Source organism: Stegostoma tigrinum, chromosome 7 (assembly GCF_030684315.1).
Source record: "Stegostoma tigrinum isolate sSteTig4 chromosome 7, sSteTig4.hap1, whole genome shotgun sequence".
Lineage (NCBI taxonomy): Eukaryota > Metazoa > Chordata > Chondrichthyes > Orectolobiformes > Stegostomatidae > Stegostoma > Stegostoma tigrinum.
Genome location: NC_081360.1, coordinates 91,783,391 through 91,809,882, shown reverse-complemented (window position 1 = coordinate 91,809,882; position 26,492 = coordinate 91,783,391). Strand labels below are relative to the sequence as shown.

Genomic DNA, 26,492 nt, shown 5'->3' with positions numbered 1-26,492 from the left:
GGTTGATCACTGAAAAATTTTCTTCTGAAAGGTTTGCTGCTGCTAAGTATAAAGGCACATTATATGTTTTCAATCATTCAGTCTCCTCGTTTAAGTGGATCCAAAAGACATGCCTTGTTGCTTTCTTATCAGGAAATTGTGAGGAAATATGAAAACAAGAATGCAAGGTCTCTCACTTTGTGTGATACACTTCCAGTTTTAAAATTTAGGCAAAGCAAATTTCATTAATACTGCCTATTGCTGCTTTTATCTGAAGGGCCAGTATTGGATGGGCTGGGAAAAGTCAGAAGTCACACGACATCAGATTATAGTTCAACAGGTTTATTTGAAATCACAGGTTTTCTGAGCACTGCTCCTTCATCAGGTGAAGTGTCCCCTCACCTGACAAAGGAGTAGCACTCTGAAAGCTTGTGGTTTCAAATGAATTTTTTTTGCCCTTTACCTGGTGTCGTGTGACGTTTGACTTTAGTGCTGCTTTACATAATTGTAAAATACATCACATGTCAATTAGCACAAATCCATCCTGTTTGATATTCCTGATGGTCCAGGTACAGAATGCCAAAGGCATTGACTCATTCTGCACTTGATGATAGAAAGTCTAGGGAAACATTTGTGAGGAGATAAACCAATTGAATATCTCTGTCTCCATATGTCGATATTAGCAACAACCATTCTGAACACGCAGATAACCAAAATCAATGATCAACTATGCATAGTGACAATGCCAAACCAAACCTATTCTGCAAGCTCAGAGCAAAGAATTCAGAATGCATCTGATTTGATTTTTTGTTATGTCATGAATGTACTTCAGCCATATTCTTCAGCTACTTGTCATAGAAAAAAAAAATTACGTTGCTTTGTATTAGTCTTCCAGTGTCATTCTTTTAATTCAATTTTCATGTCTCTTCATCCTTAACAGCAGAAATATTCTTATTGTTATTGTTTGGATACACAGCTTGATAGCTGCAATGTTTTAAAGTATTCATATTCTTCAGTTTTAATGTTTTTTGTTGTTTTAGAAAATAGTCTTGTTAGTAATGAAAAATAAAACAGGTGTACTTTAAACATTTCCAATTTATAAAGCTTAATATAGTGACATATTATTAAACAAAAATGATATTCACACGTGTCATTTGTAAAGAACCTCAGCTAAATAACTAAAACTGAGAATTTTCAAAGGAGACAAATAAGCCTGTATCATGTATAAATGCAATGAAAAATGGCCTTTTTCTTACATATTTGGAGAAATATCACCACAGTGAAAAGTCCCAGCACTCATTAGGTTGGTGGTGTTCCTGACTGAATCAGAAGGCTATGGGCTTAGGCTCCCCTCACTATGGAGGAAGTATGCAAAGCTGATCTATTAATATTGTTCTGTGGAGGTTTTAAGTTAGCAGAGATGACGGTATCATCAAATGTGTCAGCAAATTTCCACTGTAAGGTCAGAGAGATGTAAAATGAAATTCAGTGATATTTAAAGAAGACTTCTGTGTTCTCCATGTCTTCTCAATACTCTTCCACAAAGCAATGCAAATTGCATAAGCAAATAGACTGGATAGTTATTCATCTGCATCTTGTGAACTGAAAACTGGCCATCTTCTTTAGAACATGGATCAGGAACAAACCTCATCAAACAATATTCCCAGAAACTTCAGATTTGAGTTTATGGAGGAAATCTATGAGATTTCAGAGTCTGACCAATTGATTGTGTAGGTGTAATGTTTTTCTGATACGATATATTCCCATTCCTTGCTTTTCCCCAAAAACAATTTATCTCTACCATATATATGGTAAATTACATCATTCACTTATCACACTAACCTGCTGTGAACTCCTGTCGCATTTTACAGTTGGGTTATTGTGACAATCCAATAAGGCCACATCTATTGAAATCTGCTTTACTATTTTCAAACTGAACTTGCCATTTCAAACGGTTGGAAATAAAACTCATGTCAGGGGGATTAATAGTTTAGGTTTCTGGAAAATATTTACATTTTAAAACTTACCAACGTCTGTGTGATGAAAATGTACTGTAGAAGAATTGCATGCACAATATAATCAATACATTTCCTTCCTTCCATCAGCTTCAGTGAAAAGTAAAATTTGGCAAGTTTTCTAGTGTCTGGTGTCGATACTGAGCTCTGCCGAAGAGTCATGTAAAACTCAAAATTGTCCTTCCTCGGATCTTGCCAGAACTGCTGAGTTTTTCCAGCATTCTGAGTTGCAACTGCTTGTTTTCCAAGGGCACCATGTTTAATTTCACCACTTTTACTCCCAATCCTTCCATGGAATGGCAAAATTACAAAATTAAGTCCTCAACAATGCAAGTTCAAAGTGAAACATGATGCCCAGAAGGGCATGAAGGGCTCATGGACTGGAAGTGCATATTGCAACGTCAGGACGGCACGATGGCTCAGTAATTAGCACTGCTGCCTCGCAGCTCCTAGGCTGACTGTGTGGCATTTACACATTCTCCATGTGTCTGTGTGGGTTGCCTCTGGGTGCTCCCGTTTCCTCCCACTGTCCACAAAGATGGGCCGGTTGGGCGAATTGACCATGCTAAATTGCCCTGTAGGGTCCAGGGACGTACAGACTAAGTGGATTAGCCATGGAAAGTGTAGATTACAGGGATAGGATGGGATGCTTACATGGATAGGGTAGGATGCTCTTTGGAGGTTTGGTGCAGGCTCAATTGGCTGAATGCCCTCATTCCACACAAGAGAGATTCTACGATGAAAAGACAAAAAAAAAGAACTGTGGATGCTGGAAATCAGAAATTGCTTGAAAAGCTCACTACCATCTGTGTTCTAAAGAACGATGCCTAGAATGTTATCGCTGCTTTTTATCCACAGGCGTTGGCTGAGATTTTCCAGCAATTTCTGAAATTCTATTCATTCACCTTCACTTAACAAGTTGAGCCATCATCGACAGCATACTGTCAAATTGCATCAAGATTTCCCATTCAGAATTGTGACAGGGTGACTGCAGTAGCATATAAGCCTGCCAAACAAGTTTCAATTTTTCTTTTTTGTTTACAAGGCCAAGTTATGACAACAGCTCTTGGAGAAACATAGATGAGGTCCCTGGTGGTGTTACCTAACCTCAGATTTGATATGAATATTTGGAAACCTGGCAGGCAGGCAATGCCTTGGGCATGATCTGTTTGCATAATCAAGCTTTGATTAAATGTATTGAGGAGATGGGGACAGGAGAGAAATGCAGAGTCTTGCTTATTATACAAGGCGGTGACATTTTTTCTTGGTAGGTGACACAAAGATTACATCCTTCATTGTCTGTTTTACAGGACCCAAATTTTGTCTTATACTCTATTTGCAAATGACACAAAGATTGGAGGTATAGTAAGCTGTGTAGACAGGAGCATAAAATTATCGAGAGATGTTGATAGACTGTGTGTGGGAGAAACAACGACAAATGAATTGTAATGTCAAGAACAAAATAACCTATGTTGGGTGAAAAATATTTGAGATCCAGATTTTATTGACATGAAGAAAAGCAAGGAACAGTGGGATCATCAACATGTAGTTTATAAAACAAAATAATCAAATCAGCTAATCAATGACTTTTTTTAGCAACAGGGATAGGATATGAAAATGATTTTATTTTGCAGCAGCAGGCTTACTAAGCATCCGTCAGAAATCAGCAGCAATACTGAGAAAAGAACCACAGCTTACAAAGAATGTATTGGCCTTTGACTGAGCACACAAGTGATTAATCAGAATGTTAACTGATTTCTCTTGTGCTTAAAGTCAATGTGACTGCCTGCACTTTGAGATATTGGTCAGGAGTACAAGGTTGCAGGGCATGTAAATGCATGTGCATTATCCCTGAGGCTGTTTGCTCCTTAATTCTGAGTGAGGATCTTCAATGCCTTATTTCATAATGCAGAATTCCTTTATTTTCAACTGTACGTAGGCTGTTCCCAAACTCAGGCCCTTAGTGTAGTGTCTATGACCTCTTGTTTCATATGCACGTGCTATACTCCGCGTGGTGTTGTATTTCTTACTGATGTCAGTCATGTGATCAGTTAAATCATCATATTTTCCCACATTAATAGAGTTCCAAAGGTTAGATAAGGTGAACCGATAACTTTGGAATCATAAATTCCCTACACTCATTGAGTCCACACCTACCCTATCCCTCTAACCTAGCATTTCTATCTGCATATCCCTGGATGCTGTGGGCAATTTAGCCTGCACAACCTTGGACTGTGGGAAGAGACCAGAGTACCCAGAGGAAACCCACGCAGACATGAGGAGAAGTGCAAACTCCACACAGTCACCCAAGTCTGGAATTGAACCTGGGTTCCTGGCACTGACGAAACAATGCTAATCACTGAGCAACCAGAAGTAAGATTTGCATTTTTTTTAATCTAAAAAGTTATGGGGAGATTTGATTGAGGCTACAGCAGAATTTGAAAGTGATCATGAGGTTAAGCACAAGGATAAATACTTGTATGATACATAACCATCATACTACCATTGCCACTAGAGGGCATAGGTTTCAGATAGGAAGAGAAAGATTGAAGAGGGATCTGAGGGACACGCAGATGGTATTCGCATTTGGCTGAGCTGCCAGAGGAGGTGACAGATGCGAGTAAAATTGCAACATTTAAAAGACATTTGAAGACGCCAGGTTTCAAGAGATCTGGGCCAATGTCAGGCAAATGGGGTTAGTTCAGTTAGGAAACCTGGTCAGCACCGACATGTTGGGCTGAAGGATCTGTTTCCTGTGCTGTGTGACTTCACAATTCCATGACTGTTATGTTTAACTAAATATCTCTGCCATTTACCCGACATTTCCTGATCCTGCTTCTAACTATTGACAGTGTAAGAATAATGGAACACTTTGTTTTAAACTTGAAAGAATATTTTGGCAAAGACCAAGACAAAGGCTGGAATGGAAATTTAAGATCAGGAATAAATGTTTCAGTAGAGGAGGCAGGAAAGATATCCTCCTCATATGAAGAGTTTTAGTCATGTGGAAAGTTTAGCTCAAATCATAGTCTTAAGTTGAAAACTATATTACATTGAAATTGATTTCACACATTCCTGGACAGGAATGTAAAGGGAAAAACTCAAGATTTGGAGGAGGTATTCTGTGAAGTTAAGATACAGATCAGTCATACTGTCACTGAATGACAGAATAGGCTTGAGGGGGCTGAATCGTCTACGTTATTCCTATGTTTAAAGAGTCGCCTATGTAAAAAGAAAATGCTGCTTCAATGCTGCACCTTAAGATGCACCAGTATTTGTCATTGTAATGATACAGCAAGGACACTGTGTGCTAATGGAAATTCAGTCAGCTCATGGACTGGGCCAGCTGCATCTGCAAGTTCTTTGCTTGTTGTCATATTGCTCACTCGCTCCAAGCATACCTGTGTGCCCATACCATCATTGGCTTGCATTGTCTTGCCCTGCCTTTTTGTGCATTTGTTCCTCAGCCAGTGGCACCAGACTCATTTTCCAGAGATGACCTGTCCATCTTCCCTCCCACCTACTTGTCCCTCCCTCCTCACTGACCAACCTGCACCCAACTCCCTACCTACACTCACCTTTACGAGCTTCGTTCCCACCTCTTTGACCTGTCCATCTTCTCTCCACCTATCTGCTCCACTATCCATCTTCTATCACTGCCTCCCGCCTCTATTTATTTCAGAGCTCCCTTCCCCTCCACAATTTCTGAAGAAGGGTCCATACCGAAAACATCAGCTTTCCTGCTCCTCTGATGTTGTCTGGTCTGCTGTGTTCATCCAGCTCCACAACTTGTTATCTCTGACTCATTTTCCAACTGTCTTCCCTTGGCACTGAGCAATGGGACAAAGTTAGGATGCTTGTGGTGGCTGTCAGCGGATCTCAGCCAATCCTTTATTCCAGGGTCAAGGCACACTCTAATACTGTCTTATAAATGAGGGCAATCAGAGTCAAGACCCTCGAGTAAACTGGGTGAGGAGCTGAATGTCAGGCAGCACACCATCTGTCTTGAGCCCTTCTAACCTTTTGTGGACTGATTTCTGCTGAGAATGAGAGAGAGGCAGGTATTACTGAAGCTGAAAATGGGTGGCACAGCCTTTATCATCTGTGCAGGTGTGAAGCAACCTGGGCGAGTGAATAGGCAGTGCAGAGGTGATACACGGATAATGCTGTAATAGTTGGGTGTGTTAAGCGAGTGACAGGAGATGTGAGACTTAGTTGGCCTGCACTTAGAAGACAGTTGTACAACACTATGACATGTGAACTTTTGATGTAAGTACCCACTTTGCCTTCAATCATCTTTTCTATATCATGGGATCAGTGTGATCAGTTGGCTGTTTTTCTGTGTATTCAACAGTGGCATTAGGAAGCACAGATTTCGGACTATATGTTTAAAATATTGTAGCTTTTTCACATAACCAACCTTGTAGAATGACTTCAAGTTATCTGACTCACAACAACACTTTGTGGTAGATGTTATGCAGGCTAATATACAGTAAACCAGAAACTATGTTGTTCAGCATTTTCAGTTTTCAGGTTTTCAACATCCGCAGTATTTTGCTTTTGGCAATTCTTGCAATGATGGAAGGTGACAAAAAATATAATATGCAAATTATTAAATGCGTGGCTTCCAAGGGTGAAGAAAGGAGGCAAGTTGGGCATATTGAAATTGCTCCTTTTTAAAAAAAAAATTCACATGAATGTCATTTTTTTTGTGAACTTACTGCCAGAGGGTGGTGAATGCTAATATAATCTGGCCTGTTCCTTCTCGCCTACCCAATATGTTATTAATACCTGTTTACTTTAACTATTCCTACTTTGAAGAAAGCAGTGAAGGTTTAGTGTGTGGTGTTGTTGATCCATAGTTATGTCATGCACACATTCAAACATTGCATCCGAATGCTTACATATAAAATGGGGATGAAATTCTGTGGAGGCTATCCTATCATATCCTATGACTTGAGAGGAAAATTTGCAAAGATTTCACTAAATTGATATGGACATCATTTCTGTCAGCCTTGGTTTTGTGATAATCGTAGTTGCAGTTTCAAGGACATTGCATTGATTTAAGTGCACACTGAAGGCTCGTAGTCAAGTGCAGTTTTGAAAGAAGTGCTGGACTGTCAGAAGGGCCACTGTTATGTGAATATATTAAAACCTAACGTGGATATTAAAAAAATCTTGTGTAATTATTTGAAGAGCAAGGAAACCTCCTGAGATCCTGGCTGATATTTATTCCCTGACTAATATTACTGAAATAAATAATATGGTCATTACTGGTAAAATTATTTTAAACATGCTAATTCTCACTTAAGTGAAAAAATTATGTAGTGATAACTTTGCTTGGCCAGGGTCTCAGCTAAAATGCAATTTATTATGGTGGGCTTTATAGGATACATTTGGTTAAAATTTGGACTGTAAACTTCTTTGAAGTAGAACAACACATGCAAACTTTCTTTGTATTCCTACATGGGATGTGAGCATCACTGACAAGATCAGCATTTTTGTTTATCCCTAACATTCCTGAAGGCGATGTTGGTAAGCCTGCTCATCAAGCCATGGTAGCCCATGGTAAAGTTACTCTGACTGTTAAGAAAGGACTTCCAGGATTTTGGTCCAGCAACACCAAAGGAAAAGGTGCCACAATGGCTCAGTAGTTAGCACTGCTGCCTCACAGAGCCAGGGACCCAAGTCCAAATTCAGCCTTGAGCAACGGCCTGTGTGGTTTTGCACATTCTCTCCATGTCTGCATGGGTTTCCTCCCACAATCCAAAGATGTAGAGGTTAGGTGGATTGCCAATGTAATTGTGTCCAGGAATGCCTAAATTAGGTGGATTAGCCTTGGGAAATGCAGTAGGGATGGGGTAGTGGGGATAGTGGATGGAATGCTCGAGGGCCGGTACTGACTTGTTGGGACAAATGGCCTGTTCTCACACTGTAGGGGTTCTTAACAAAAAAGGAATGGCTTGAAAGAGACCTTGTAGATGTACAGGTTCCCATGCACTTCTGCTCTTAACCTTCCAGGCGGCTGAATCATGGCATTAGGAGATGCTGTTGAGGAAGACTTGGCAAGCTGCTCCTGTTCACTCCTGTCACTGTACTTCAGTAGTGGAGGGGATGAATTATTAAGGCAATAGTTGGAGTGCTGATCAAAAAGCTTAGGTGACCTGGCTTTTGTCAAGTTTCATGAGTGTTGTTAGTGTTATTTAGAGAAGTGGAGAATGTTCTATCATAGAACATTACAGCACAGTACAGGCCCTTCGGCCCTCGATGTTGTCCCGACCTGTCATACTGATCATAGGCCTGACTGTCAGTAATATGATGGCTAAGATCCTGGATGAGTCATCTAAAGACCCAAGTTAGTAATTAGGGACAGAAACTTACTAGGCACTGAACAATGTTATTGAAAAAGTTGGGAAAATTGTATCAGATTGGCTGTAATGAGCTTCCGACATCAAGAACAAAAAGTCCGACAAGGTATTGTATGGTGAGATCTATTGTATGTGAGAGACCTCTCAGTGCTAGTGATGCATTAATATCCTCGTTAACAAATCATCATACATCATTGATATGCAGTTTCCCATTCTCTAACACCCACATAGAAACTGGATGTCAAGAGTTCCTGACATGAAAGTCAGAGCTTGCTCCTGCAAACTTTCATAGGTAACCAACATATTCAGGCATGCTTTGTGGGCAGTGATTGCACCTACCCCATGACCTACACAATATCCAGTTGCCTGTTAGCAAAGCAGAGTGCTAATTTCCCTCTGCCCCACATATCGAGAGTAATAGACAGGAACTGTGCAGGGCATCTGTAGGCTGCCTGCGCTTGACCAGGTGCACAGTTGGGCTTTAAAGGTGGTTTCAGTGGCAGCAATTCTGGAAGTTCCTGGCAGGGTCCAACCCATTATGTCTCATGGAGAGAAATCTCCATGAAACTGACTGAAACTGATACAATTTCTGGCGTGAATTAGCCATTTGGAATTGAAATTTCAAATGCAGTCAACACTGCAGCTGGGTATTTGAAATGTAATTAACATAATAAGTATAGAACAAAAAACTTGTGTAAGTAACGATGACCATGAAATAGCTGGCCTGTCTTTAAAAAAAAATATACCCAGCTGTCCATTTGGGAAGGAAACTTGCTGTTGTCCACATGTGCCTACACGCTCAGAACAAAGTGATTTACGCTTAATTGTCCTCTGAAATTGTCTCACAAGTCAATTAATTGAGCACTCTTTTGTCAAATGTATTATTTCTGAGAAAGCAGAAAAGTAACAAATAAGAGAGATGGGACCTTAGCAAAAAGGTTTTGGGATTTTCTGTTGTAACTATTAGAATTATTCAGTACAATATAAAATGAATGCGTACGTATTTGCATAAATGGTCAGCTAGTACTGGGATAGTCTAGGTATGATTGACATGATGATGATCGCTCCAAATCATTATCTTCAAATTATTGATTGTTCTTATTTTGTTACCTGTTAGAGAGTATGATGTGGTGATTGCTGTTGGTTCACTCCTGAGGGCAGATCCACAACTTGATTCAACAAAACGCCCTTTTATGGAGACAAGTGGTGAGCCTGAATTTTGCAATGCAACTTTCAGAGGAGTAATCCCATTGAATTGGACCGATGAGAGGCAGCCAATAAAACCTTCTGAGTTCGCTCTGTGTATCTCTTTATCTAGATTATCGCTGTCTGCAACATGAATTAAACATTGTGTGAAATTAGTCAGTTGCAGGACATGATAAAAGTTGACAACAAGTTAATCAAGCTCAAATTAACACTTATAGATCCCGACACATTATGGATCACAATCAACCAAACTATTCATTAAAACACATTTTGTTTACCCATATGATCTCCCACGTATAATGAAGTTAGATGTTGCAAAGTTTTAAATAAATACTATCTTTACAACCAGTATTGTTAACAAACCTTAAATTATTCATGCACAGTATCAACCCTTGCATTGATTCAATCCACGTCCTAAGTGCAGAGTGCAGCTAGAAATTGATTGTTAATTAGACTTAAAGAGGAATAGAAAATGTTCAAGTCAATTTTTCACAGGCTACAGTCCCTTAATTGTAAATTCATCAGAATTTTAATCAAATTTGTGTGCCACTTCAACTTTTTCAATGACACTCTGAGGCCATTGGCAAGAAAAGCTCATTATCATCATGAGAGCATTTATCATCAAGTTTACAATCAGAAGATCAATATTGAAAGCCATACATTCTTGAGAAATCTAACACTGTTCCTTAAATGGTGCTAGACTTTGGGAAATCTTGTTGGAAAAATTAAATTGAAATCCTGAGACCACATTTGACAGTAAAGTGCGGGGCTAGATGAACACAGTAGGCTAAGCAGCATCTTAGGAGCACAAAAGCTGACGTTTTGGGCCTAGACCCTTCATCAGAAAACCTTTTCTGAAGTGCTCCTAAGATGCTGCTTGGCCTGCTGTGTTCATCCAGCCCCACATTTTGTTATCTTGGATTCTCCAGCATCTGCAGTTCCCATTATCTCTGGCCACATTTAACAGTACTTAGATGAGCAGTTCACCCTTCTGAAGAAAGGTCTAGGCCCGAAACATCAGCTTTCCTGCTCCTATGATGTTGCTTGGCCTGCTGTGTTCATCCAGCTCTACACCTTGCTATCTCACCCTTCTGTAAGGTAGCTTTCTAACTGTCTGCCTCTAAAAACACCTGAAACATTAACTCTGCTACTCTCTCCAAAGCTGTAGCCTGATATGCTGAATGTTTCCGTAATTTTCACTGGTAATTTTAAATTTCCAGCAAATGCAACATTTTGCTTTTGGAAGAAAGATTGAGAACTCAATCGAATAAAAGCTATGAAAGGATATTTACTATGGGTAGATGTCAGGAGCACTGACAATCAGCATCTACAAAGGTAAATTGTACTTCATATTAAAAGCACAAGTTTCAATGGAGAGAAAGCAGGACATTACAGCACTAAAGGCTACAGCGAATCCCCCACTATCATCATCCTGGGGTTACCATTGACCCACAATTCAACTGGACTTGCCATATAATCACAGTGGCTACAAGATCAGGTCAGAATACTGCAGCAAGCATCTCATCACTTGATCCCAAAAGCCTACAAGGCACAAATCACAACTGTGATGAAATACTCCCCATTTACCTCAGTGGGTTCAGCTTCATCAATACTCAAATAGCTTGACATCATCAAAGACGAAGCGGCCTGCTTAATTGGCACCACATTTACAAACATCGACTCCCTCCATCAACAATGCTCAGCGTGCACTATCTACAAGATGCACTGCAGAAACTCACCAAAGATCCTTAAACAGCACCTTCCAAACCCATGACTACTTCCATCTTGAAGAACTAGAGCAGCAGATACATGGGAACTCCATCATCTGCAAGTTGTCTTCCAAAACACTAATCATCCTTACTTGGAAATATTACCTCATTCCCCTCAGTGTCCCTTGGTTAAAATCCTGGATTTCCCTCCTAAAGGACATTGTGGGTTAACCTATAGCACGTGGACTACTATGGTTCAAGAAGGCAGCTCACCAAATTCTCAAGGGCAACTGGAGGCAGGCATTAAATTCTTGCCAGCCAGTGATGGTCACGTCGCATGAGAGAATTAAAAAGGGTTAGCTCAACATTTGTTATCAGGAAAATATTAAAAGCTATTTAAAAATACACGTTATATCATGCCATTTGAAAAACGCAAGGTAATCAGGCAGAGGCATGATTTTTTTTCTATGAATGGGTAATCATACATAACTGATTTATTGGAGTTCTTTGAGGATGTAACACGTGTTATAGATAAAGGGGCAAGCCAGTATATGCAGCATCCCTACACTGTGGAAACAGGCCATTTAACCAAACAAGTCCACACTGACTCTCCAAAGAGCATTTCACTCAGACTCACCCACCTACTGCATATTCCTGCATTTTCCATAGCAAATCCACCTAACCTAGCATCTCTCTGCACTATGGCCAATCAACTAACCCTGAAATCTTTGGACCATAGGAGGAAACCCACACAGACAAACTCCGCACAGACAGTCACCTGAGCCTGGAATTGAACCCAAGTCCCTGGTGCTGTGAGGCAGCAGTGCTAGCTACTGAGCCACCATGCTGCCCCACTATGCTTAGATTTCCAGAAGGCATTTGTTAAACTGCCACTCAAAGACCATTGCATAAAATAAAAGCTCAAGAATATTGACATGGACAGAAGGTTAGCTGGTTAACAGGAAGCACATATTAGACATGAATGGTTCTTTTTCAGTTTAGCAAGATTAATGAATAGTTTGCCCATCGGATCAGTACTTGGACATTAACTGTTTGTAATTTATCCAAATTACTTGTATGAGGGTTGTGAATCTGCAGAATTCCTTCCTGCAGAGAGCTGTAGAGATTGGGTCACTAAGTGTTTTTAAGGACGACAGAGACAAATTTGTAATCAATACAGGAATCAAGGGTTATTGGGAAAGGCAGAAAAGTGGAGTTAATGTTTATTAAATCTAATTGAATGGCAGAGCAAAAAGGTGGCCTAGTTCCATTGCAATGCCTCATGGTCTGAAGGAAGGGGCTAGAGGCAGAGTTGCCAATTTTGCTGGGAGACCCAGATAGGTAGGAAAGTTGTGAAGAGGCCATAAGAATGTTGACAAAGGCTTTCTAGGTTAAGTGGAGTGGATAAACATCTGCTGAATGGAGTTTGATGTGGGAAAAGGTTAAATTTTCAATTTTGGCATAGGAAATCAGCTTGGTGCAAAATTGTAGAGCTGTAAAAGAGCGATGTAGGTGATCTAGTTTGTGAATCTCAAAAGACTAGAATGCAGGATGCCTTTGAGTAATTATTGTGAGGGGAATTTAACACAAAGGTAGGGATATTATTCAACATTATACAAGGCATTGATGAAATCATACCTGGTGTACTGTGCATGGTATTGGTCACCTTATTGAAGAAAGGACGTAAACGTGATCAAAATTGGAATGGTTGGATTGTTTTATAAGGAAAAGTTGAACATGCTAGGCTTTTATCCACTGGAGTGTTAAAGAATGAGAGGTGGCTTGATTAAAACATGAAAGATTCTGAGGGGTGGAAATGATTATAAGCTTCCTCTTACGGGACAATCTAGAACATAAGGTCACAATTTAAGGTAAAGGATCAACCAATTAAATCAGAGATGGCTTTTTTTTCTGACAGATCGTGGTGTTTTTGGATATCTTTTACTGGAAAGGCAGTGCTAGCATATTCCTTGGCTATACTTAAAGTAGAGGTAGATAGATTTTTGTTAAACAAGGGTCAGAGAGATTATCAAAGGTATGTGGGATTGTGGAGTAATCAGATATACACAAACATATAAAAGGGAGGAGAGACTCAAGGGGCTGAGTGGCTGACTTCTGTTCTTATCTTGTATGGGATTGTCAGTGTACATTTATACATTTGTACATAAATTTCAAGGTTTTGTCAAAACTAAGGCAAAATGTCACAAAATAAAAGATGCAACTGATAAACTTAGAGAATGGGTGTGCAATTGGCAAATGAATTTTGATGTAGATACATGGCAGGTACTGCATTTTGGGATGAAGAATAAGGAGGCAACATTTTATTTAGACATTATAAGCAAATATTGGAAAGAACAAATGTTCCTCATGTACTGATAAAGAAAAATCACTAAAAAATGGTCGGCTGAATTTTTTGATGGCCAAGTAGTTATTTCTGAAGTCAATGCGGTGTGGAGTTGGAGGAACACAACAGGTCAGGCAGCATCAGAGGAGCAGGAAAGTTGTTGTTTTGTGTTTACAACATTCATCAGGACTCTGCATGTCTGTATCATGGATGGCATTTGACAGGACCCTGTGGGATCCCCAACATAGCAGACTCTGAGGCAATTACCAGGAAACTGAAGATACCAGTTAACAATGCCCTTGCACGTAGAAATTGCTGCAATTGTCCAATTAAATCAAAGAACTTAGCGGGCTCTGCTGCAGCTAAGTTATATGCCTTGGAAAAGTTGAACAATTAAAAATCCAGTGTAACTTCTGGGTGACTTTTATGTTGATGCCCCAAGCTTACCACCAACTACACTTTCCCCAGGCTCCTCACAACATCTGGGTCCTGACCTGACAATCCCCTCTATGCTCTCCCCTTGCCCTGTCATCACCCAAAGCACCCAACTTGCTTCTCCTCCACTGATGTGGCACCTATAATGTCCTGCACTAAGTATTCTGTCCCTTAACTGGAAAATGTGTGCCTTAGAACTCTAACTACTTAGTCCCCTACCCACTTGGCACTCTGTCCATCCAGCATCTTGTCCATCTGGCACTTTCACTTCATGTACCTTTGGTACACATCCCTTCACTACACTCTAAATGGTGGCCTGTGTTGCTGGAATTTTAAATAACTGAATGCGGTAAATCATCCCATTGAAAAGATGGCATGGCTTGACTTCCTCGACTATCCCCAAACAAATGGGTTTGTTATATTTAATGAATACTCATTCTGAAGAAGCTAAGATAAAATCCTCCTGCTGGAAATGCAGAGCTCTTTCTTAACAGAGTAAAAAAGTAAAAGCAGAGTGGCAATCTGACTGTTATGCTGATTCATTTGAAAATAAAGCCCCAGTGTTGCAGGCTAAGAAACCCACAAATAATGCAAACAAGCATGAAGGGTAATTTGCGAGGAAAAAGAATTGAAAAGCCATGTAATTATGTTAAGCCTACATTAGACTTTGATTCAACCACAATTAGAATACTGTGTGCAGTTATTGTCTTAATCTTGTCTACAAAAGCATTGGAGAAGATATACCAAGGAACCACAAAGCTGACAGCAGAACTGCAAAAAATGTCCTGATCAGAAACTGCTGAACATGCCCTTGCACAGAAAGACTGGATGGTTGACCACATAGAAGTCTTTATGATCACAAAATGGCTTCATTGTGTATAACTAGATAAGCATTTCTAATTATGGAAGACTCTAAAACCAAAGCAGATGAATAAAGATTGTCATTGATGAGAAACTTAGGACAAATTGTTTTACACAGATTGGCAGCAAATCCTTCCCATTATCTGGTCAATAGAATTGGTTCACTTAATGGAAATCTAGATAAGTTTGTAACAAAGGAAGGAATAGTGAAATATGTCGATTGGAGTAGATGAACAAAGATAGGAGAAGGCTTATACAGAGTCAGCTGAGATCTGTTCAGTTGGATGGTGCATTTTAATGTCGCAGACCTGATGCAATTGGAAAAGTTGAACATGCACTTAGATGTGGAGGTGTCGGTGTTGTACTGGAGTGGACAAGGTCAGAAATCACACAACACTAGGTTATAGTCCAACAGGTTTATTTGAGAACACAAGCTTTCAGAGTCTGAGTCCTTCTTCAGGTGTTTGAGAGAGAGGTGGTATCAGACACAGAATTTATAAGTAAAAGATCAAAGTATCACATCACTTATGAGGATATATTAAATAAACACAAGATGCTGTTAAATCTTTGATCAGTTAGAAAGTTTAAATGGACTAATATGTATATGTAAATAACCAAATTCCTTTGAAGCCACTGTCTTGAGAGAACTAAAAGTTTTTTCAATATAAAGGAGAGGTACATTTTAGGTCAGACAATGCATGTTCAATGTGAAACCTTGTTTAGAATCTATTTGTGCTTTGGTTTGGAGTCAGATTGGCTTTATTTCTAAAGTAGGAATTTACAAAACACCACATTGACTGACTGCCTATAAATTGTGCGCTTTTCAAACAAAATAGAATCTATCCACAAATACAAATTCACTTCATAGATTTAAGAGTGTGTGCGTGCATGCGCGCACACGCACGCGCTTGAGAGACTGTGTGCATTTAGATAACAGAAGCCTTGCTGCATATTAAGTCCTATGTACTGAAAGATTTATTGACCACTAAGATGATGCTTGTCAAAACTTAACTCTTCTGCAAGTTGTATTGGTGTTAAGGGGATGCCAGTTAACCTCGGTTGACTGCACAGGTGGTTTACAATGCAGAGTGAAACCAACAGTATTGAATGAATTCACTCACAGACTGAAGTTACCATCAAAAATCCTGTTTTTTCATCCTCTCCCCTCAAATGAGTTGTGATGATCCTCAGGTTAAACCACCATCAATAATCTCTCTCTCTCCCATGACGGGACAACTCTATTGTCTGGTAAGACTACAGTAACATTACAGACTGCATCTTTGCTGCCATTAACACAGGGATGAAGAAAAAAAATGCTCGAATAAATTAATCTGGAATTAATCCCAACGTAAATTTTGTCTTGAGCCCAATTTGACACCATCCAAAAACCTTGATTTTGAAATAATTAAATCTTTTTACATATTCTAACAAGGTGATCTGAAGGTTCTCATCAATGTAAATTTAATATTTGGTTTCCCATATCCAAACACCTAATACGTCCCACTTCTGGACAGACTGATATGTAATGACTCATGGTCTGATACCTCAAGCTCAACCCTTCCATTGTTATATTGAAACTCCTCCAAATCATCACCCTTCCCCATTTCTGTCACCTCAGTCCCACAAGAGTGCTGCACTCTTTCATTAATGGCCTCTTATGCATCATGATTTCCTTGATAGAACTCTTGGTGGTCATGCTTTTAGTAGGTTCTGAGGTTTCATTACATTTCCTCCCTTTACTTCCTTTTTGTCTATGAAGATTTAAAACCTGTCTCTTTGTTTAAGTTGGATAAAGCTCCTTGGTTTTGCTATGTTGAAGACACCACTTCTGTGCCCAACAGAAGATGCAACCACAGTGCCATAGGGTCCACTATAGGTACAGGAAGGATACAGGCTCTGAATCCATTTTAGCCAGAATAAAGTATGAGCATCATGCGGTTGAATACTAATCTGATCCACACTACCCACCCAGTTAGTGAAGACAACAAGCAAGCCAAACCACACTCACTCAAGGAGTGCCAGATTGCCATGGTATCATACATTTTGTATTCCAGAGCTATGAGTACTGATGTTATAGGGTCGATATTTTTATCTGGTGGTTGACCAAGAATTTGAAACCACTTGATATTGGCGTGTTTTGGAATGATAGACAAGGTACCAATGCACTTTCCTTGGCCATCAATCCTGGAGTGAGACTTGAACATAAAAGTTCAGCTTAAAGGCTTTAAAAAACCTTTAAAAACCTAAACCTGCACCACAGGATCACCAAAGCACAATGCACTTCGCTATTGCTCTTTATGTGATAAGCATGAATTTGTCTTCTTCACAACACAGCTTCCGGTGAACTGAATAGAGGTTGCACAGTTTTTCCATTACATCTTTGTTATAGTACTGAAGAAAATGAAGAGGTAATTGTCAGCACCTAGAGGGTAATTTAATGACTGTCACAAAGTAACAACAAATTGTGGTGATTAAGTCATGTCAGAGAAAATATGCACAATGCTTGAATGCTTCCAAAACACAGAAAAACTGAAAAACTCTGGAAAACTGAAATGATAACAGAAAATGTTGTTGTACTTTGTGTCACAGTTTATCAACCTTGAAATAGGTTACATTCTTGAAGTGCGTTTCAACCTGCAGCATTCTCTAAGATATAAATGGGATTTGTGGGTGGGTGCAGTTTTCTGCGGTGAGTTTTTTTGTACGAGGACAAGGTGTTTGGATGTCATCACAATTGAATTTTTTGATCTGAAGTAAGGTGGTATTACACTTTCATTTCACTGCAGCAATGTTGGATTTTGTTTCTAGGTGTACAGGACAACATCATACCCCGTACACATTTTGGAATGTAATGCTTGAGGAGTAATGAGAGCTTCTGAATATAAAATAGCTTTATCCATTACTGAGAGAAAATCTCAAAAAAAGATGAAAATGCTATGCCACTGGAATAAATTTGAATCAGAACAGGGTTAATAGTTCTCGTCATCAGCGCTGCATCACAAAGAACCCAAATGAACATTCTGTGCTTCCGGTATTTGCTACCTTCTTGTTCTTTGATGTAAACACACAAATCAATCGCAAGGATTTATGATAAAAATAAAATAGTTTTATCCTTTAATAAAAAAATTAAGTGCAAATAATGTTTTTTGGAGCTATGTACAGTACATTTGATGGCATCCATTGCTCATTAGACTGCTGATTAGGAGTCACTATCTTTGGCAATCACTCATTAATATGATTGTTCACCTAGGAAAGTTCACATCACTGGGCATGGGTTCTTGCATGCCTGATGAACCTGATCCTAAAGTCCCATTTCTAACCAGCTTTTTAACAGGTGTTTCCGGGAGATGGAATTGGCCCTGAGACATGATGTCACTGGCAATCCTTCCCTGGTTCCTTTGTTGTACTTCCCCTCGTTGTCAAAGAACTGTGTCTCTTCACACAAGTCGCACCCTCATTCAGGTAAATGCCACAACAGCACTGTTCTGCTTCAGATGGTCCAATTTGCACTCACATATCAATGGCGAGCACTTTTGACAATGGTCAGCGAATGGAATTCTAGAGAGACTGGATTAAGAAGCCAAGACCAAAACACCAATTTAGAGTAAGAGGCAGAAATATCACATGAACATCCCTCAGGAGCTTAGGTATTTGTCTGTGGATTCCCAGGCTCTGAACTGTGGCAGTATTTACATGACTGTACCAGCAGGTATCAGGTTGATGGAAGAAGCAAAGGTAAGCCCTTCAACCTGTTGAGTCTTAGACACCTTTCAATGAGATCAAGGCCGATCAAATAATCCTCAACTTCACTTACCTGCCCTTTCTTCTGAATGTTTGACACCCTTAAAAATTAAAAATCTCTCAGTTTTAAATATACTTAATGACTCAGCCTTGACATCCCTTTGAGGTGAAGAATTTCACAGATTTACTGCATTCTGTGAGAAGAAACCCCTTCTCATCACCATCTTAAATGGGTGACTCTGAAGCCATCAGGTCATAGATTCTCTCAAAAGGGGAAACAACATTTCCACATCCACCTTGACAAGTCCTGTAAGAATCTTGTAAAATTGCAATGATCATTACTCATTTTTCTAAACTCCAATCAGTCCAAGCCTATCCTACTCAACGTCTCCTTGTAAGACAATCCAGTCACATATGGTGTCAGCCTAGTGAACCTTGGGGCAGCACAGTGGCTCAGTGGTTTGCAGCACTGCCTCACAGCAGCAGGGACCTAGCTTGACTTCACCTCGGGCAACTGTCTGCATGGAGTTTGCACATTCTCCTTGTGTCTGCGTGGGTTTTCTCCCAAAATCCAAAGATTTACTGTTAGGTGGATTGGCCATGCTAAATTGCCCATAGTTTCTAGGGTGGGAAATGCATGGATAGGATGGGGGTGGGTTTGGGTGGGATGGTCTTTGGAGGCTGGTATGGGCTTGATGGGCTGAATGGCCTGCTTCCATTCTGTAGGGATTCTATGATTCTCTGGACTGCTTCCAATGTCAATATGTCTTTCCTTAGAAATGACATCCAGGACCACCTGGGGATGATGTAGTTATCTTGTGTGCTACCTGTCGTGCAAATGTAGTTTTCATTTAAAGTGTTCTCCAATTATGTCAGCATGGGAGAGCTGAAGCTGCTACTGCTGGGGCTCATTGTAGGGCTCTCAAGATGTTTGCTGTTGATGGTCACAGTTCCTGTTAATTCACATCGAGTGCCAGTAATGAATAGTACTATGCCACACAGAAAAGAGAAGTGATGCCTTGAGATATCGTGAATTACTTTAAACTGTTACAAATTGTTAATTTTATGCTTGTGCAAAAATGCCTCAGGAGGAAACTGGAATGAATTTCTTTCCTCTTAGATCATGTGGTAATCATGCTTCTTACTCAGAACATACTTGAATGCTCCTTCCTTTCTCCCGACTCCCCTCTCTGCCCAATGGCAGAATATGGTGGCTCCTTATTGACTATAACCTTGGCCAGGCAGTTTTCTTACACCTGAGCGTCAACATGTTTAATTCCACCTCCATGATCAGAGGGAAGACATCTATAGGACGTAGGCTGGACCAGGCCAAACACCTCAACTTTTTACTGTTTTTAAAAGTAAGTATAAGCTGGTGTGTTCCAGATGCCATTTGATTGGTCAGACTACGAGGCTTGATACAAAACAAGCATTATTTTACACTATTCTTTCAAGACAAACAAAATAAAAGAATAACTGAAATAATTTAGCTGTATTGGAAAAGTTTAAAGAATAGATTATTTAACTAATAAATAGCCTCTGTCCAATATAGTAACATACAACATAGTAATAAACACACCCTTGGCAAAGGTAAATTCAGTAAGATATACTTTCTTACATGCAATTCTAGCAGTAGGAAGAGAACCCCAGCTTTTAGCTGTAACAGAGAGAGGAATAACAGTTTCCAGATCCATCTTCAAGACCCCCAGCAATTGCTGAAAACTAATAGTAAATCCTGGTTCTTTGGGAGCTTTATCCCACCGCTTCATGTTGCTTCTATCGATCCAATTTTTAAAAAAGGAACTAAACTAGCTGGCTAAGAGCAGACAGCTCCAAGTTTACAATACTTGCTTTGAAAAAAAATTAGAGAACAAATCCTTCCGAAAGGCACATCTCATAATATACTCCAATGATCTATTTGAAACTGTTACCCATTTAGTCTACCAAATGGCCTAAGATGAAAAAAAAAGTTGAGTCCAGGGGTTTCCTTTCCTCAACATAAACATCAGTGAGAAATGTTGGTTCTGGTGCCACTGATTACTGCAAGAAAGACTCATCTATAGCATTCACTTTGGTATCAATAGCTGTATGTAAAGTCCTCCAATCTTTCCAATTTGTTTCAGAGACTCTTAGGCAGGTAGTCCATTGAATTCACCAACAGATACAGCACAGAAATCACCTCTATTTAGAATTTGTATCTCTGTGCTGCTCAGTAGAGTTATGACATTAACTCTCCATTTCGCAATCTGATTCCTAGGGGATCCTTTTCAGTTCCAATCCACTGCAGCTCAGTCAGACACCCAATGTCCTGTAATTCAATTTGGTATGCCAACTGTAAAATTGAAAATCTTCAGGAGGGCTGTTTTGATGAATTGGAGTTAAATGCGCTATCTGGTTGTTCAATTGAACATGTGACGTCTTGGGTGAAAGAAAGAAAAGATGCACTAACACCTTTCTGGATGCTCTTCAATGCTCTTTGCTAATGGTATCAATGCTTCTTCCATGTGTCCCTCAGTGTTTTCTGAGTGGCAGAACCTCCTCCTCATTCTGATCTTCAAGATGGGGGGAGGGAAAGTAATGTGAGTCTCGGTTAAGGGTTTTGAGGTGACCACAGCAGCTCAGCATCAATTCCCAACCAGTGTACACAGTATGTTCAGAAAGCAGGTAATTAAAAAATAACAGGTGGAATTTTGGCATTTGTTGCTAATGGAATATAGTATGAAAGTGGCAAAGTGTTACGACAACCTTGCAAGGCATTTGGAGTACGGTGTACAAGCTTGGTTCCCTTACTTGAAGAGGGATGTGGTTGTATTGGAAGCAGTTCAGAGGAGGTTCACCAGGTTAATTCCAGAAATGAAAGATTTGTCTTCCAAAGAGAGTGTCAGAAGTTTAGGCCTTTGCTTTCTGGGATTTAGAAGAGGAGAGGAGATCTAATTGAGTTAAATAAGACGCTGAAGGGAATTGACAAAGTAGATATAGAAAGGATATTTCCTACGTGGGGCAATCTGGAAAGAGAGGATAAGAGGTAACAGATTTAAAACAGAGATGAGGAGACATGACTTTTTGTAAAGCATTGTGAAATTACAGAATTCACAACACGAGAGTGCAGTGGATGCTGGGACATTAAGCAAGTTTAATGAGGAGATAGACTGATTTTTAATTAACGATAGGTTGAAGCATTATATTGTGGCACAGTGGCTCAGTGGTTAGAACTGCTGCCTTACAGTGCCAGGAACTCAGGTTTGATTCCACCCTCAGGCAACTGTCTGTGTGGAGTTTGCACATTCTCTCTGTGTCCGCGTGGGTTTCTGTCGGGTGCTCCGGTTTCCTCCCACAGTCCAAAGATATGCAGGCTAGGTGGATTGGCCATGCTAAATTACTCGTCGAGCTCAGGGGTGTGTAGATTAGGTGGGTTATAGGAGGGTGGGTCTGGGTGGTATGCTCTGAGGGCCGCTGTGGACTTGTTGGGCCAAAGGGCCTGTTTCCACACTGTAGGGGTTCTATGATTATGGAGACCAATAAGAAAGGGAGTTGAGGCCAAGATGAGATCAGCTGTGATCATATTAAATGGTGAAGCAGGCTCGATGGGCTGAATGGCCTACTTTTGCTTCTAGTTCTCATGTCCTAATGCCCCGATATATATACTCCTAGTAGAGTTCAGACAACTACAACTTATGATACTTACCACAAGATTTCTACGACCGCTGGGCATCAGAGTGTCACACAGGCCCAAGTCAACCCTATGACAACTGCTCACCTGAATTAAAGACCCACTCCTTGCCATGGATAGGACCAATGTCATCTATAAGATTCCCTGCAGAGACTGCGAGAAACACTACATCAGACAAACAGGAAGGAAACCAACAAGAGTGCATGAACACCAAATGGCTACAAAAAGGCATGACTAATACTCGCTCTTCTCAATTCACATGTTAACGGACAACCACCACTTCGACTGGGTCAACACCAAGGTCCTGGAACAAGTTAGGCAGAGACAGGCACAGGAATTCCTAGAAGCCTGACACTCCACAAAGCATGCTATTAATAAACATATTGAATTAGACTCCATATATATTCCACTACGAGGGAAAACCGGAAGTGAGGCAATCCATTTCAAAGCGCACCAGAGTTTAAAAACCAGGCAGAAAAACACACCAATGCTTCATCAGAGGCTGCACTGAGGATGTTACCCAGCATGGTAACAAAATGTCTGCGAAACAAGAAAGCAGCTCGGCAAGCCAACCAACCTCAACACCCACAAACTGAGCTACAAATCCACTCCAAAGCTTATGATAATTAAGGTGACCATTATTTAATTTTAAAAATCTACAAAAAGATATATGTATCTCTAAGCATGTAACTATATTTATTTTATAAGGATACCATGGATAAGAATTTTTGAACTACAGTATCGAGATTAGCTCAACTTCTGTTCTTAAATAAATTCGAAATAAATTATTTTGAATCTGAAGTTTAGTCTTTTGTCGTCCAGCTGGATTGGAAACTGCAGCCTTCACTGTAAATCCGCTAATCATCACTCGTTTTAATTCTCTAATTTTAATAGTTTTGATGATAAGAACAGACAGAAGCATCAAATCCTCTCAGTTTTGAACTCAAGAATCATCTACAAAGACTCTTTAAAATGCCTACAGCTTAAGTAGCAGACAACAGCAGAGATTGACATAGTCGTATCAGCCAAAAGGCACAACATACAGGAACAAGGACATGGAGAATTTGGAACAGAAGTAAACTTAATAAGAAAAGTAAGTTTGTTTTCTATGTACTCAAATTGCCACATTTTGGGATCAAACAATGTTGACTATAAGGGTGTCCAAAAAAAAGCCTTTAAAAGATAACAAATTAGCACTGTGGAAAGTCCCCATTTTGAAGCATCACAATCCATGGATTTGGTCGGATCCAATCTTATTTCTATGAAAATTAATTTCTAATATGGACACCCTGTCTCTCAATACAGTGTAATGATGAGTTCAGATACAGCAGAATTGTAAGACCATTCAATAAATCTGCAACCAAATGAACATCCCTCAGGATGTGAGCTACTTGCCTTTGGATTCCCAGGCTTTGAACTCTTACAATAGCTGTAGCTTTTTTTTGTATGGTTGGTCCAGTTCAGTACTGGGCTGGTGGTAATCTTCAGGGTGTTAACAGTGGAACCATACTAACACTGGCTGATTGCATTCATTACTGGAAATGAAGATTGGGGAATAGTGCGAAAAGAGCTCAATTTTTTTTTCCTTTTATTCATTCATGGGTTGAGGGCATTGCTGGTCCAGTAATATTTATTGCCCAGATGGTAGCAAAGTGCCAACCACACTGCTGTGTATCTGGAGTCACCTGTAGATCAGCCAGGTAAGGATGGCAGTTTCCTTCCCTAAAGGGCAGTAAATTCACAGTCATGATTTGACTCTTAATTCCAGATATATTTATTGAATTCAGGTTTTTCCTTCTACCCTGGTGGGATTTGAAGCGAGCTCTCTGGGCCTCTAGATTGACATTCCAGATTAATACCATTAGGCCTTACCTACCAGTACATTGGTCATAGAATCCCTATAGTGTGGATACAGGCCCTTTGGTCCACACCGAACTTCAGAGCATCTCACCCAGACCCATCCCCCTATAATCCACCTAATCTACGCACCCCTGAATTCTACAGGCAATTTAGTATAGCCAATTCACCTAACCCGCACATCTTTGGACTGTGGGAAGAAACTGGAGCAAACCCATGCAGACACGAGCAGAATATGCAAACTCCACACAGTCACCCAAGGCTGGGATCGAACCCAGGTCCCTGGCACTGTGAGGCAGCAGTGCTAACCACTGAGCCACGATGCCACCCCGATTAGTCCATGAGAGACAAGAACAGTTAACCATTGCCCAATACATTCAGATTTAGTTACTAAGGAGCAACAGGAGAGACATAAATGAATTATCACAAGTCGTGTCAGTTTGAAATAAAAATTAAAATGCTACAGTTATATATAGGCTTGATTCAACTGGAACCTTTTCTGGGTTCGTTGATCTCATAGTAACATAGCAATATTAGAAGTAGCACAAGCATTTGGGGAGAGGTGATTGTGAGAAAACTACTTCTTCCAGAAAGTACATGTGTGCACCTAACAGGTGGAAGCAGGGTTAAACTTAGCTGTCTCACCTGTCCCCAGCTGTTTTGCTGCTCAGGTTCAAGCTCTGTTTATGTGCATATTGAGAACTATTCACAAGTTACAAGGAATAAAAGCAAAAGTCAACAATTGGCCCATTCATCTTATACCACAATTAAATATGATCGTAGCTGATCTTGGGTATGCTTACACAGTCCCATGATCTAATAAGCTGCTGGGAGAGGTGAAAATTGGAAGGGAACAAGCAACCTAGAAGAAATGTTAAACAAAAACAGAAATTGTTGGCAAAGATCAGCAGGTCTGGCAGCATCTGTGGGGAGAAATCAGAATTAACATTTTGTGTTGAACGAGGGTCACTTGACAAAAAATGTTCACTCTGATTTCTTTCCACAGATGCTGCCAGACTTGCTGAGCTTTTGCAGCAACTTCTGCTTGTGCTTCTGATTTACAGCAACTGCAGTTTACTCATTTTTTACCAAGAAGAAATTGTACTTTGCATAAATGATATCTTGAATGGGAACAGAACAGGCCACCCAGTTTTGCCAGTGAGGGTGGTGGAGGCAGGTCGTCTCACACCTTTAAGGGGATGAACAACTAAAATGGCAGGGTATATTCATCATCATCACATCATCAACATCAACAGTCCCTCGCAGATGGGGATGACACTCTTCTCCTGTCAGGGTGGGTCTGTACGAGGCGATACAGGCGGATGCGGATACCGCAACAACTGTTACACTTGGGGCAGAATGTGGCTGCAGGAAGGAGTGGGTAGGGCATCGGTGTGGCACTGCGCTCCTTTTGTTGTTTTTGCCTGGTTTCTACTTTCTCCTGACAGCAAGTCTTGAGGTGCTCAACACCTTCCCAGATGCTCCTCCTCTACTTTGGATGGTCTAGGGCCAGTGACTCCTAGGTGCCTAGGGAAATGCTGCACTTTGCCACTGAGTCTTGAGGATATCACTGAAACGCTCCCTCTGTCACCTTGGGGCTTGCCTGATGTTTAGAAGCTGGGAGCAGAGCACCTGCTTGGGGAAGTCTTGTGTCAGCTATGCAGATATGAGGCTATGGACTAAGCACAGGGAAATGGGGTTAGTGCGGTTTGGTGTTTGCTGTCAGCATAGGCATGGTGGACCGAAGGGTCTGTTTCTAAGCTGTATGACTCTACGAAAAAGTGGAATATCACCCTTTGAGACTGCTTCATTGTTCCATATGGTCAGAGCTTATCTTCCAGTACAAATCCATTACCCCACCTGCTCGCATAATCTTCGATATTTCAAAACGGCAAAAAAAACAATCCACCTTAGTCTCGAATATCACCAACGACACAACATTCACTAACCACTGGGACTGACAATACCAACCACTCAGGCACTGCAAATCAGACAATTGGATTGTGATGAGGAGAAGTCTCTTCATTTTGACTGAATCACTTGAGGACGTGGTGAGTGGGATCCCACAGATTCAGCACAATGTTGACAATGTGGACATTGAATGAAAGTTCCCTTTTATAGACCAGTCCAGCACTTTGGGCTGCTGTTTTAAAATTAGGGATTGCATTTTCAGGAAAGAGATGAGGAGAAATATTTTCTCTCAAAGGATTGAGCGGCTTTGGAATTCTGACTCAGAAAGCAGTAGAGGCGGGGCCATTGAATATTTTTAAGACAGAAATGGACAAATTCTTGTTTGAGCATAGAACA

The 26,492-nt window shown here is 40.3% G+C and overlaps 1 protein-coding gene across 3 annotated transcripts in view; it reads right to left on the bottom strand.

The window, feature by feature from the left end:
• The window catches only part of LOC125454282 (contactin-associated protein-like 5), an 821,154-nt gene that overhangs the window by 69,596 nt on the left and 725,066 nt on the right, over positions 1-26,492 (bottom strand). For all 3 annotated transcript variants that reach the window (XM_059647522.1, XM_059647523.1, XM_059647524.1), the window contains one exon: positions 9,473-9,691. In XM_059647522.1, coding sequence (XP_059503505.1) covers positions 9,473-9,691 — 219 coding nt within the window. The remainder of the gene's footprint in view (positions 1-9,472; positions 9,692-26,492) is intronic.